This window comes from Agelaius tricolor, unplaced genomic scaffold, assembly GCF_023055355.1.
Source record: "Agelaius tricolor isolate 1412-34295 unplaced genomic scaffold, bAgeTri1.0.p SCAF_5, whole genome shotgun sequence".
NCBI lineage: Eukaryota > Metazoa > Chordata > Aves > Passeriformes > Icteridae > Agelaius > Agelaius tricolor.
In genome coordinates, this window is record NW_027269265.1 from 23,730,775 (window position 1) to 23,744,985 (window position 14,211).

General features: G+C 51.4%; 1 protein-coding gene across 1 annotated transcript; it reads right to left on the minus strand.

Annotated features, from left to right (window-relative positions):
• Positions 1-25: 25 nt before the first annotated feature.
• LOC139589933 (acetyl-coenzyme A synthetase 2-like, mitochondrial) lies at positions 26-12,151 on the minus strand. The gene is made up of 15 exons (XM_071426831.1): positions 11,873-12,151; positions 10,597-11,106; positions 9,124-9,220; positions 7,814-8,013; positions 7,170-7,345; positions 6,416-6,568; positions 4,202-4,349; positions 3,664-3,801; positions 3,424-3,516; positions 2,922-3,034; positions 2,299-2,425; positions 1,500-1,627; positions 1,196-1,259; positions 727-848; positions 26-639 (listed from the first exon to the last, which is right to left on the minus strand). Exons 2-15 carry the CDS (start codon positions 10,907-10,909, stop codon positions 463-465), a joined length of 2,049 nt encoding a protein of 682 aa, XP_071282932.1. The 5' UTR covers positions 10,910-11,106; positions 11,873-12,151; the 3' UTR covers positions 26-462.
• Between the last annotated feature and the right edge of the window lie 2,060 nt (positions 12,152-14,211).

The following is a 14,211-nucleotide window of genomic DNA, read 5'->3' on the forward strand; positions in this document are numbered from 1 at the left end:
ATATTTGTTAACTGGACTGTTGCATGTTTTCTTTCTGGGGTTTGCTTTGGAGGAGATGCTTGTATATTGGCAGTGGTCCTGGACAAGACTATTGCAAAAGAGCAAAGCAGAGGTAGGAGTAGTATCCCTATTCCAGGGCTGGACATCCTGCCTGCTGCTACCTCTGCAGCTCCTGCAAGGCACGAGGAACCTCAAGGAGGGCTTTCTGCCCTCTGCTTTCATGGAGTGAAACAGCTTATCTCGCCTTACTCTTTTGCCTATGATGAGACATGTTCTCTCCTCTGTCTACATGGGTGTATGGAGCAGGTTTTGAGGGTCTCTTGTGTTGTGGAGGGGTCACTTCAAGACTGCAGTGGAGGTGTGATCTGAGAACTTACTGGCCACCACTTGCCTAGTGGCTTTTCTGGGTGTTTCCCTGGTTTTGCAGTGGAGGAGGAGGAGGTGGCTGCTGGCAGAGCCAAGCTAGTGGCCCTTCTGCCGCTCCACAAGGTGCTTGTGTCCCTCTATGATCTGCTGCACAGCCTCATGGTCATCCAGTGTGGTTAGGTCCCCAAGCTCACTGGCCTTGTCCTCCACAATTTTCCGCAGCACCCGACGCATAATCTTCCCTGAGCGTGTCTTGGGCAGCCGGTGTGTGACCTGTGATGGGGAGGAGCAGAGTCAAGGCTCAGAGAAAGGGCTCGGCCAATCTGCCAGTGTGGGTGTTGGACAGTTTGCTTGTGTTACCTGAACATAATCTGGAGCTGCATACTTAGCAATCTTCTTTGAGATGAGCTCCTGTAGCTCAGCAGCAAGAGTCTCCTGTGTGTAGTCACTGGCCTTCTTCAGCACAACAAACACATAGGCGCCTGGCAGAAGGACCACCAGGTCACTGAGCACGGTGCATACCATGCCCCTGAGACCTGCCTGGTCCTAGTGCCAGGAGAGCCCCTCTCTGCTGGTAGCCTCAGGGGATGCTCTGTAGCCAAAACTTCGTGCTTTTGGCTACACAGAAGCACTGCTGCTGCCACCCTATGCTGCTGCCACCTTAGGCAAAGCCTAGCTGGTTGGTGGGCAGGTGCAGGTTGTGATGGATGTGCTGAGATCCCCACTAACATGCTGTATGGTGTGGACACAGCACTACTACCAATCCCACTTCCCACCACAGTGCCATAGCCCCAGGAGATGTTTCGGGGCAGGAAAGAAAACATCTTACCTTCTCCCTTGATCTCATGTGGGTAGCCAATGACAGCAGACTCCGCCACTGCCACGTGGTGATTCTGGAAGAGAACAGGGCAGGGCTTTGACTCAGTGCTTTTGGCAGGCTGGCTGCCCCCTGGAGCTGCCCTGACCTGATTTGGCTGCTGCAGCCCACAATAATGCAGGGGGATAAGGAAGGACCTCAGATGGCCTCTGCCCTTTTTCCTTCCTGCCTCAGTAGGTCTGCAAGCACTGATCTTTTCCTCCTGCCCCTGACTGCTTTAGTTTGGATGGCTTTACCTCCCCCCCACATCTCTTACCACAACATTCTCCACCTCTGCAGTGCCCAGCCGGTGTCCACTGATGCTAATGATGTCATCCAGCCGTCCTGTTAGCTGGTAGTAGCCCTCACTGGTACGATACACACCATCCCCAGTGAAGAAAAATCCTGCAGTAGCCAGAACCATGCCATAGTCACTTGCTGGAGGGAGCATGTGAGCTGCTCAGCAGCCATACTCAGCTATATTTCCTTTCCTCCTCTCTGTTGGCTTCAGGGCCCATGTACTCTGCTTCTTCCTCAACTGCTCAGGGTAAATGTGTCCACCTTCCTTGTTAGTCTTCTGCCTAAGTTGGTACCTGCTCTATCATCAGGCTCCTGCCCTCATTCTGCACTGTACTGGCTAATGCTGTGCCTGTCTCATCATCATGTGCTGGGGGTACTTTGCTCCATTGCAGGTGCCTGTGGTCTTGCTGCTTCTCCTTGCATTACATCAAGACAGACACACACTCTTGGGCTTGCTCAGCGCTCTGGGTGAGTCACAGAGGCTGACAGGGTTTGCAAGAGATGCAGCAAGAGGTCTGTGCTCAAGGGGACTGGGGGCAGAAGGACAAATCCACTGCCTTAAAACAATGTGTGGTCCAGTTGGGAAGGTTGGTGAGGGGCAGTGCTGTGATATCAGACCTGGGGAGATGAAAGGCTCCAGGACTGTGGAGGGTCTCTGGAAGAACAAAGGAGCAATACCAGCTCTCCTGAATCCTGCCCCATACAGAAAGCCAGCAAGTGGACCCAACCATGCCCAATCAAATGTGTGCAAGTATCTTGCCACATGTTTTCCTTACCTGGATAAGAAGTCAGGTAAGTTTTCAGAAATCTCTTGTGGTCATTGTAAATGGTTCGTGCCATACCAGGCCAGGCTTGTGAGATGCAAAGAGCTCCTGAGACATCATTTCCCAGAAGGACATTTCCCTGTAAAATAGTTACCTTTTAGTAACCATGGCTGAAGATACTTGGCATGTGTAGATACTGCCTGTTTAACAGCGCTGTGATGGAAATGTAAGGGAGGGCAGTGAGGAGGGTCCTGTGTGCCTCACTTCAACAGGACAGGCTTAGTCTCTCCCAGCATATGCCTGCAACAAAATGCCTCCCATGGTGGGATGCAAGGCCTCTCCAGGGAGACTGGCTGTCCCTGCCCAGCCCTGTCCTTCATGGAAGGATGTGCCAGGGAGCCGAAACACAGCCTCTCTTGTCAGGACAGTGCAAGCTGGACAACAACTCAATTTCTGCACTAGCTGGAAGAACAGCTTCCCTGTTTGTGCCTTTCCAGTAAGGAAGGTTGTGGTCTAGCAGAGATGAGCAGGAAAGAGACGCTTACAGATTTCCATTCCCATTGGCAAGTACACACAGCAAGCACCTGGGGGAAAGGGGGCTGAGCCAGCACCTGGACTGCAGGTTATAAACATACCTTGTCATCCAAGAGGGAGGGGCTGATCCCAAAAAAGGGTCTCATAGCCATGCCTGGAAGGATTTCAGCTCCAGGATTAGAAGGACGGGGTGAGATACAGATGCCTCCTGTTTCTGAAGGAACAGAAACTGTAAGGCTCATCAAAGTCAGAGACAAGAGGAATGCCAAGTAGCACTGCTTGGCCTTTGCCTTGTCCTTCACTACACACTGCATGGGCTGGGGCTGGCTTTGCCAGAGAGCTGGGGAAGGAACTTTGCAGAAGGATGATGATGTTCATTTAGTTCAGCAGGGATCTGTTGAGATGTACCCTCAAATCCCTATGTTTATCTAGGTTAACTTTAAAGGCCATTTTTCTCTTGTATATTTGGGTGCTCAAGGGCCCTTACAGCCTTGCCCATACAAGACTGTCAGCAACAACCACTATCACTTGGCCAGAAAAGCAGCAGGTCACTCCTAAAGCCTGGGAGAGCAGAAGCTGGAACAAGGAATCAATGCATCTCACCAGTTTGCCACCAAGTGTCCACTACTGGGCATCGTGTCTCGCCAACTACACGGAAGTACCATTCCCACGCCTCCTTGTTGATGGGTTCCCCCACTGCAAGGGGAAAACAATGGGACAGAGCAGAAATAGTGCATTCTCTTGACTCTGGGGTCTCATGTGCTGCTACTCTTGGCATTTGTGTGAAGAGGCACAATGTGATGTCCAGGGATTTGCTGCCCCAGCCCATTTTGCTGCACTTACCTGAGCCAAGCATTTTGAGAGAAGAGCGGTCATACTTCTTCACCCATTCATTGCCGTACCTCAGGAGCAGGCGGATGGCAGTGGGTGCCCCATAAAACTGGTTAATTCTTAACCTCTCTACCATTTCCCAGTAGCGGCCTGGAATGGAAACAGGGCCAGTAAGCATCAACACAGGTCCTCCCAGCCCAACACCAAGGCAGAGAAAGAAGAGGTGAGAGCAAAGGCTCTCCAGCAGTGCCAGGACCCTCAGCCAAGTTAATTGTATGGTGGGAAGGATGGAAGTAGTTCAGGAGCAGCAGCCCCTTTTTCTTCAGATCACCTAGCTCTGCTACTGTTCCTTCTGCAGGGAGGGAGAGGGATTAACAGCTCCACCCCTGGAGAAGCAGCAGCGACTTCTAAGCAGAGGAAGAGACTTCCCCTTGCAGCCCACGGGCTGCTGCTGAGGCAACAGAGCCTTTGCTGCTCATGTCCTGGCATCAAGCTGCCACCTCCTTGCCTGCTGTGAAATGTCCCAGCTCCCCTGAGTCACCTCACTCACCAGGGTTAGGGTAGACAGGAGTGCTCTCAAAAAGGACCGTGGTACCACCATTGCAGAGGGGGCCATAGACCACGTAGGTGTGTCCCGTGATCCAGCCGATATCTGCCACACAGCCAAAGATGTCCCTGTCCTGGTAGTCGAACACGTACTGAGCAAGAAAAGAGAGGCAGTGAGGGTTTCACCTGGGCCTGCGTTCCTGCAGGGGGCACAACAGGGAGCAGTGCACTCTCTGTCAGCCCTAAAATTACTGTGTTCTTCTGTCTTCCTACCACCCCTGCAGGGACACCTTCTTCCTGCAAAGAGTTTCTTTAAAAAAAAGTCAGAAAAAATAAAATTCGTTAAATAAAATTGAAGTTAAGTAAAAACCAAAACTGTGAAGATGCAGGAGACAGACACTTAAAAAAACCTCACATACACATTTGCTCTTTTCCAATGGTAAGAGATACTGCTTTTCTTTCCTTTTGCTGGTATTTAGACAAGGCTGATCCAAGTATCCTGTAATACCCAGAACCTTCTGGGTAAGAAAGATGCCTCCGTACTTATGTGACCATGTGGAAGGAGAGGAGTTGTAGACAAGAGCAAAGTGGTAGAGGACTCCATGAGCCTCCTGCAGGTGCTGCTGGACTCCAGATGGACAGTAAACACTCCAAACCCCCTGAGCTCAGCAAGGAGCCCAGCACAGGAGCAGTGAGGCAGCAAGCAGAGGGACCATGTGATGCCTTGGCCCAGAGCAACCCCAGCCTGCCCACAAGAGTTGGAATCTTTCCATCTCAGCTGGGTGAGTGCAGTGCTGTGCCTGAAGGCAGAAAGCAAAACAAGCTCTTCTTCCCACTGCCCCATTTATTCCTCATGAGACCCTTGGCTGCAAGGCCGGAATATGAAGGAATTATGACTACCCTGTGCAGGGCAGAGCTGAGTGCTGTCATATTGGCAGCAACACAACCAGCTTCCTAAAGCACTCTTCTTTTCATTTACTCAGTGCCTGGAAAGCTTCCTAGGGGCCACTCTCCCCCTACCCTATCACTTCTTGCTGTCTCCTCTGATTTCTGTGGTTTAAGACCCCACTCTTTTCTTCCTGTAGTTCCCTGCTGACTTTCATCTGAGGACTCCAGGGCTTCAAGTGTTCAGAGGTGCCATAATGGAAGCTTCTTTTAGTTCTTCTGTCTCTTTTTAGTGGAGCAGTGAGTTATGGTAGCAGCAGTCTGCCCCATCCAGCTGAAGGATCTGAGTGTGTCAGCCCTGTGTCCAGGTTTTCAGTGCTCCTGGGAGCTAACATGGCCACATGCTGCTCACCCCCTGCATTGCAATTCTGGAATGACAGCCCTGGCTCTTGCAAACCTCTGAGGGTCTTGAGAGGGTCACCCATCACACGGGCACAGCTTAGTTCACAGGAAAGCCAAGGGCTCCCACACCTCTGGCACACCCCCAGGAGGTATGGCCTTCAGCATCCACAGCTAACAGAGAAGACCAACCAGCCCTGAGCTTGCTTTGTCACAGGGAGTGTGCTCTGAGGCTCTACTGGAACTGCAGTCACACTTAGGAAGAGCCAGATCCAAAGCTAAGGGACTATTCAGCTAAGAACTCCCTCTTACATGGAACCTCATATTATGTCATAGGAATGCTCCTTCCAACCATTCCTACAGCCAAAGGCATCTCTGTGCTGGACTCAGTGCCCTTTTATACAGTTCTAAGTTTGTTTTGGGCATGTGTTGTGGTTAAAGGTTTCCCTCTTCCCAAAGATGACCCACACTCTTCAGATACAGGCCCACTGGGGTCTATATCTGAAGGGCACTCACCAGCTTTTACAGGTATTGCACATTGCTCCTCCCAGAAGCACTGCCTTTGATCTCCCACCTGAGCTGGGCTAGTTACACTTAGGAAAAGTCACAGTTTCTTGGAACCAATTGGCTTTTTCCTCCTAACTCAGTAATATAAAATTACTCTTGCAAGGCTGAGCATCCTATCCAATGGTTCTGTTTAATGTAGGACAATGAAAGAACAAAGCCAAGAAGGTAGCTCAGAGCAGTATGTATTTGGGAGACCCTGCTATGGAGCACTACCTGTAGCCAGATGTGGTCTGCTGGGGCTTGGAGGGTTTCCCAGAGGCTTTGCACTGGAAAAAGTTGAGCTTGTAATGCAACAAAGAGCATGCGTCTTCCCTGCATTGCCTATGAACTGCTGGCTCATGAGCACTTTGTGGCTGGGATTCATTACCTTGTGTGTGAGAGCAGCAAACAGCAAGTAACCAGCCTGGGAATGAACCAAGCCCTTGGGTTTGCCAGTGCTGCCTGATGTGTAGAGAAGAAACAACATGTCTTCACTGTCCATGACAGCAGGCTCACAGTATGCATCCTCCTTCATCATCTCCTGCAGGAAAAAGCACAGCAGTTCTCTCAGGGTCTCACTGCCTCCTTTGTGTCATCCCCACACCTGCTTGTGCACTTTTCTCCCAAGTCTCCCTCCTCTCTGAGCACTTGTAGGGAGTACCCTGCTCCCTACAAACATCTTTCAGAAGAAATGGATGGCAAGGGCTCACCTGTTCAGAAGCTGTGCTCTGTGCTGGCAGCCTAGCACCCTGTGTGCTATGGATAATTGGCACATGCCAGGTCTGCCAGCAAGCCCCTGTGTGACAGTGTAGTAGCAGTCCAAGGCTGGATTCACAAAGTAGCAGCCCATGTCTCATGTGTTTCTAGGCCCCTGTCCACCCTGCTATGTGCTCTGGCTTGCACTGCCTGCCCCTGACAGCACAGGGCTGGTAGTGTAGGAAGACACACCAATGGCTACTGGGACTGTCCTGAACTTGTGTGCAGCTCTGACTGCCACTGCTGCTATGGGACAATGTCCCCAAATTCTGTTAATGCCAGCAAAACTGCCATGGCCAGGTGAGATCCTCTCCACTGAGTGTCCCTGCATCCCGAGCAAGCACTTTGCCCAGGAGAAGTGGCAGAATCGCTGGGCAGCCTCTCACCTCCTCCAGGGGCACATCTAGAGCTGTCATGGGAACCTTGCTGGTGGTCCTCATGGAAACCAGAACCCGTTTCACTCCAGGGCACTGCTTCACAGCCTGGTCCACTGTCTTCTTTAGCTCAATAATCTTACCACCTCTTAGCCCCTGGTTCACTGTAATCACTGTCTCTGACTGGGCTGCAGAAGACAGAAGAGCCACATAAGCAACTCTGCCCCTCTCACCAGTCACAGGGCAGTCTGGCTCTGCCATGACTTTTCACCTCTCTCTCTGTCTCCCAGCCCTTAGTACTCATGTCCTTCACTTAACAAATACAGCAGCTTTGCATCTTGGTTTTCCATTCATTTCTGCCTGTGTTGCATCCCCTTACAGGAGACATTGTATCCCAGTCCTTCAGTCCCATGGATGAAAGAGAAAACCTGTTCATCCCATGGGCTGGAATGTATTTAGGAGCTCATGCCATTTATTGGGTTGCTAGTACCTGCTCCATGACTATACATTATGCCAGGGTACTCTCAAAGAGCCTAGGGAGTCTCACTCAGAAAACCTTTGCCATCCCCACAACCCTGAGCCCCCGAGCAGCTGAACCAAGAAGCTCAGCACCGTCCCCCAAGGGAAATGTGTCACTGTTACCCACTGCCTCTTACCATCCCTGATCCTGTCAGCCAGAGACTCTGCACTGAAGCCAGCAAACACCACAGCGTGCACGGCCCCGATGCGGGCACAAGCCAGCATGCTGGCCACTGCCAGTGGGCACGGGGGCATGTAGATTGTCACCCTGTCACCCCGCTTCACCCCTTGCCGTTTCAGGGTATTTCCCAGGCGGCACGTCAGCTCCAGCAGTTCCCTGCCCAAAGAAGCAATGACACTGTTAGAGGATGGAGGCCTCAGAGTCACAAGGACACAGCTTATATCCCTACATACCCTAACCCTCCTCACTCAGGAAGACCATGGGAGAGCTGTAAAAATGAGTGGGAAGGAAAGAAGAGAGTCTCTAACACAGACCGCTATTTATGGAAAAGACATAAATTAGAATGATTTCTGTACAACAACAGCCACTGGCAATTCCTCTGGTTCAGCAAACCCACAACACTTCAGCTGACTTTCTCAATGACAGCCTCCACATTTCTTACCAACCTGTACAACCAGTGTGACACACTACCCTGCACATCTAGAAGTTACATGTGAGAAGTTAAGATATCTTTCCCTAAAACAGGGTCCCATGCTTAACTAAAGCTGAGGTGAAGCAAGAACAGCAGCTGTAGGAAAGCAGTGAGCATAAAGATGGCTCTCTTAAGAAGTGTCCCTCCCAGAAACCACAGCTTGGCTGTCAGTGAGTCATTTTATGGAAGGGCTCTCCATGCATGGGAATTGGCAGGAGTGGCTGGTCATATTTGTTGTGTGAGGCCTGAAGTCAGAGAGGACAGAGGGACTTGTTTGGTGTGCAGAGAGATTTAAGTGAATTCTGTGGCAGTGACTCAGAGAGCCTGCAATTTAAGCTGGAAGGTGGGAGGCCCCAGACCAACCTAGCAGGGCTGGACAGGCAGCTGCCCCAGAGAGCCAAATCCAGCAGCACTGCTGACATGAGGATGAGTGTGGGATTTCTCAATGCATTTGCAGCTGTGAATTTGCTTTCCTTGCAAACCACTTACCTAGAAGTTTAGATAACAGGAACCTCGGTGGGAAGGCACACATGTGCCTTACCTACAAGCATTGCAGGGCTGCCCCAAGGGGCTTATATCTGCCTCCCCAGCTGGGCAGGGACTCCTCAGGGCCCAGGAGATTTAATCAGGGCTGAAGTTTCAGATCAGCACAAGCAAGCCAACAGCTACCACACTCTGGATCCATGTGAAGGGATGCTGCATTCCTTCACATGACACAAATCAGCAGATCAGCCCTGTGCAGTGTTCATGCATGCTACCATGTGCCTCTCATATGCTGAGAGGTAATTACTGACCTGTAGGTCACCCGTACCTCCTCTCCAGGTTCATCCTTCTCCCAGATTAAGGCCACTTTGTCTGGGGCTACATGGACATGACGGTCCAGACAATTCACTGGAAAGGAAAACCCAGTATGATTGACAGAGCAACCCTCAGTACCTCTTACCTCTCATAAAGCCAGTACTGCCTGTCCCATTTTCAGGTCAAAGTCAGGGCTGTGTGTGAGTCTTCTCAGCATTAGCCTTGGGCAACCTTTGTGGATAGCAGCCAGGAGATCACGAGCACCAACCCAAGCCTGTTTTGCTCCTCACCAGTCCAATACCTGCCAATCCCCACTATCAGCTTCCTCCTTAACTGTGACCTCATGCAGTCCAGAGCAGAAAACGCCTGAAGTCCCTTTGGAGGTCACATCCCCAGTGCCCTCAGAGTGCTGACAAACATTAACTAAGCTGTCACTCCACCCAGCACTGCCTTGCAGCTGCCTCTGGGGTGAACCAGGGCAGTTTTTAGTGGCGGTGCTCCTAAATAACAAATGTAGGACAAAGGGAAGCTCTGCACTGGAAGGCTGCAGAGTGCATTCATTCAAGATGGAAAAGAGCCAGGGTAAATACAGAGTGCACAGCTCCTGGCTTTCCAGGGACATTGTAAGCTGAGGCTTTGGCTGCAGTTCTTCCATGTAATTTCCCACATTGCTGGCAGCTGCAGTTTCCTCAGAAGCCTTGTTCCACTCTCTGTTTTCCTTAAACCTGCTAAAGTCGTGGGATGATGCAGCAGCCCCAGTTTGCATACCAACTTTTTTCTTCTGACCATTTGCAGTTTTCCAGGAGAGAAAGAAATGCATATAAAAGGAGAAAAAGTAAGATGTGAAATCCCAAAGGAAAATAACTCCTGCTCTTTTTCCCCAATAGATTACATAAGATCTGATTTTCTCAGAGGTCTGTCTTGTATTTTGAACACAGGGACCAACAGCACTGTGAGCAGGACACAGTGTCACCATCCTGTGTCTTCCTCCGATGGACACCCTAAGCCAACAGACCCAGGCCACAGAAGAGGCTCCCACTACAGTGGTGACAGTATGGAACATTTCTCCTGTATTTTGCTTTTTACAGATATATCTTGCCTCCTCTGAGCAGGAATGACCTAGAGCAACCCTGCCTGCTGAATGCACAGGGTTTTGGTGTTAGTGCTTATGGTCCTGCAGGACAGAGTTACTGCACTGCAGTGGGATCCACGGGGTCTGGGGGAGAGCAACCCAGCTCCCAGCACACACCAATCCAGCTGTGACCTCTCCAATGAAACCCAGCTGCTTCCTCAGGGTCAGCCACAATCTTGCACTACAGCCACTGCAGGACCAACTGGAGCTTTTGGGGATCCCCCTCTCTCCAGACCTTTAACTCTGTGCTCTTCTGATACATTCCCGGTGCTGAAGTCACGCACACAGAAGCGCCTGCAAGTGCTTGGTACGATCCCACGTCCATCTCCTTCCTTACCTGTCACATTCAGCTGCCCCCCCAGGAACCAGGAGACTCTGCCCTGGTACAAGTTGCAGTCCTGGACAGAGTGGAAGGGGGTGATCCAGGTGAGCCGGCTCCTTCCTAGTGCTCCCCAGAAGATGTCACTCTGCTCCACTGACAGCTTGTACAAATCTTGGTGGTCCTTGGGTCTGGGGAAGGCGACGGCTTCAGGCATGTAGGCAGTGAGAGGCCCGTGGCTCCAGGGTCTGGCAGCCACCAGCCCAGAAGGGCATCTGGGAGCCTGAGAAAGAGCTTTGAAGCAGCAGGTCCTGGCCAGCAGCCTGGCCATCACTGCAGGTATCTGCCTCTCACTGAGGAGATGGATACCTGCAGCCCTCACAGCTGCTCAGCACACCTGGCCCAGGCAAGACTCAGGCCTCTGTGGAAGGTGGGGCTACGTGGTAGGGATGACTGGACACAAAGCAGCTCTCTCACACAGCACCCCTTCTGCCCTACCTTGTTCCTCTCGTCCTCTCTTCCACAGCACTATGGGAAAAAAGAAATTCAATCACTGAAAGAGAGGGGAAAGGGGTGGACTGTAGAAATATTTGACTGAAAATAACCTTCATGCTAATCTGAGTCCTGACAGCAGTTCTTGAACAGGAGCCAGGTTAAACGTGTGCCTTTAAACGTCTTTAAACGTCTGTCTGGGCTCTCCTCAGGGGCCGAGGTGCCTGGGCCACACTCCAAGAGCCTGGTCCTTCTCTCCTAGGGCTGCACTGCATCCCCAGAGCCATCTGTTTCATCCCCACTTGCCTCCCTCACACCTCCATCTATTCATCACCATCCCCTGCCTTGCCTCTGCATCCCTCCGTCCTCTGCCAGCCACAAAGGCACCTTGGGGCAGGTCCCTATAAATCTTAGGGCCACCCCCATGCTAGTCATGAGTGACAGCCAGAATTAATGCCCGTTTCTGGCACAGCACTACGCTGTGGTGGGCCAGGGAAAGTTTTTCTCACGTAGCTGTTAGCTGCAGGAGAGGAATATTGTATCCCATCCCACCCACTTTGCTGGGTGGCTGTCAGAGCTGTCTCTTTGGCAGGTTGGGCTGGGCTCTCTGCCTCCTCCCAAGCACTACAGAATGGCTGTACCACCCACCAGCTGGGCTGGAAGCATTCAATGAGGCCATGGTGGAGCAGCTGGGGTGGTTTGGCATGAAGCATTACAGCCCATCTCCTCACGCTGACCTCCCACCACCCACCACAGCAGAGCTCAGCTGCCTCCCTGCCTCCAAAGAGGGTTTTTTTCCTACCTTCCTTTCTTTCAGGCCCAATATAGGTAGGTTTTTTAAGGTAGAATTTGCAGGATTCCTTAATGTCATTGACCAAATTCCCTTCTCTTCCTAGAGGGCACAAGAGAAGAGCAGAGAAAGGCTCTCCCTGCAAGTAGGGTTGTTCTCAGCCACACACACCTAAGGAATCAACAGCAGAGATGACAGGGTTAGTAGATCTCCTCTTTGCTCTTCAAAGTGCAACACCACTCACCATCTATGGAGCTGGTATGTTTGGTGGACAGGCTGGACACCAGTGTGGGAGACAGCCACCATTTCCCATCAGGTGCGCTCATCCCAGACCACACACCTGTTTTGTATCAAAGCCACCCCGAGCTTGGCGGGACCTACAAGGGCCCTGTCCCCTGAGGAAACACAGACCTTTGGGCCTACAGCCTCTCCACAAAGTCAGGCCAAGCAGCCTCATTGTTCCACAAGTCTCTTATTTCCTATGCACCTCAGCATTTTTCCTGTCCCTGGAAGACATTAGGTGTTTGCAGCAGACCATTGCCGGATTCTCTCAGAGAGAGAGGCTGGTGGCTCCTTACCTGGCGTCCTGCTCTAACACAGGCTGCCTTCCGTTGGGGAGGAGCCCACTGGCTGCAGGGGCGGGTCCCTGGGGGCCTGGCAGAGCCAATCAGCTGGCTAGTTTGAAGAGCCAATCAGCTGGCTAGTTTGGAGAGCCAATCAGCTGGCAGGTTTGAAGATTGATACGCGGTTAAACCACTCAAGAAGACTTGCACACGCCTCTGCGGAAAAGCGGGTTTAAATACGAACGACCGAAGGCCTGCAGAAGCTCTCTCGACTTTTGGCCTGTGAGCAGATGCCTGCCTGGGCTGGGCTGCGCTGGGCTTTGCTGTGGCACTGGCCCCTTCCCGGGAAGCCTGCTAGGCCCTGTGCCAGTGAGGCAGCTGGGGCCCCTCCCCAGCAGAGCCTGGTGGTCCTTTTTTGCCAGCGGCTTCACCAGGCCGTGCTGACGGGGCCCATCCCAACGCTGAGTGCAACCACGAGACCAGGACCAGCGCAGGGAGTGACCCCACAGTTGGCCCCATGTGCAGCCCCAAGGCCAGGAGCAGCCAGGGCCAGGAGTGGCCACTGTCATCCCGAGCCGGGAGCGGCCACATAGTCGGGACTGCACGACCAAAATCGGCACGACCAGGACAGCAGCGCACAGCTGTGGCTCCTCAGCATGGCTCACAATGAACTTTGTTTAGTCCCTTCTAGCCAGCCATGCTGTGGACAGAAGGACAAAAATGGCAGCAGCAGCTTTTCCTGTTTTCAGTGCTCCATGTGAAGAAAAGCACTGAGAAGAGCCAGCGGCCGGCACGACTCGCACAGTGTTGGCGGAGAGCGTATGACCAGCAGCGACAGGCGCAGTGAGCGATCTCTCTGATGCAGAGCCTGGATGAGATCAACCTTTCAGCACTGCAGAGCTCTATAAAAACTGTTTCATTGATTAAGCTTGAGAACAAACAAGCCTACAAATACCAGTTCTCTCCTGAATCAGGAAAAGGAAAGGGTGAAGACACGTAGAGAAGAACAACATGGGACGCTGAAGTCAGTGAGGAAGGAGTCAAATTCTAGATGGGAGGGGATTGAAGAGATGCCTTAGTTTTGGGCTGAAATTCTTTTGCAAGGCTGTGGTGAAGATACATTTGATGTATCAGACTTTGTTTTTTCCCTGTAATTCATGGAATGCATTGGAGGGAATCCGTGTTGAAATAAGCAGATGTTGCAGTGGCTGTGATCCAATGAGAAGCTTGAACAGAGAGACATGAGACAGAGGAGAAACCTTGCCCAGGAACAGAAAGAAGAAAACCTCTGTTCCCAGAGATGGATGAAAAGAACTTTTGCTCATCCTTAAAATAGTACCCTATAAGTTGACATGGCCCATGAACACAGGCTGTGGGAAGGCTGCAAGAGATGGGAGGGACTTCACATTTCCAGGTGGCTGCTATATGTGGAAATTAAAACCATGAGAGAACCGTTTCTTGTGGAGAAGTCTCCATAGCGTGGCAAGAGAGACTCCTCTCCCTAAGAGAACTGAAGAAAGATTGTTTTAGAGGTGACAAACTGACTGAAAGTCTCAGGTTTTGTCTCTTTACATTTTCAGTGGGAAAGAAAAGAGGATGTGGGGGGAGGAAAAGTGTTCTGAAGGTTTATTCTGATTTTCTTTTTATATTTTTCTTTTAATTCTATTAATAAAGTTTTATTTATACCCTTTAAAGTTTTGAGCCTGTTTTGCCCTCCTCCTAATCCCTCTCACAGCAGGAAATGAGTTAATAATTCTAGAGGATGCATTGGTGTTTGGCCACCACTAA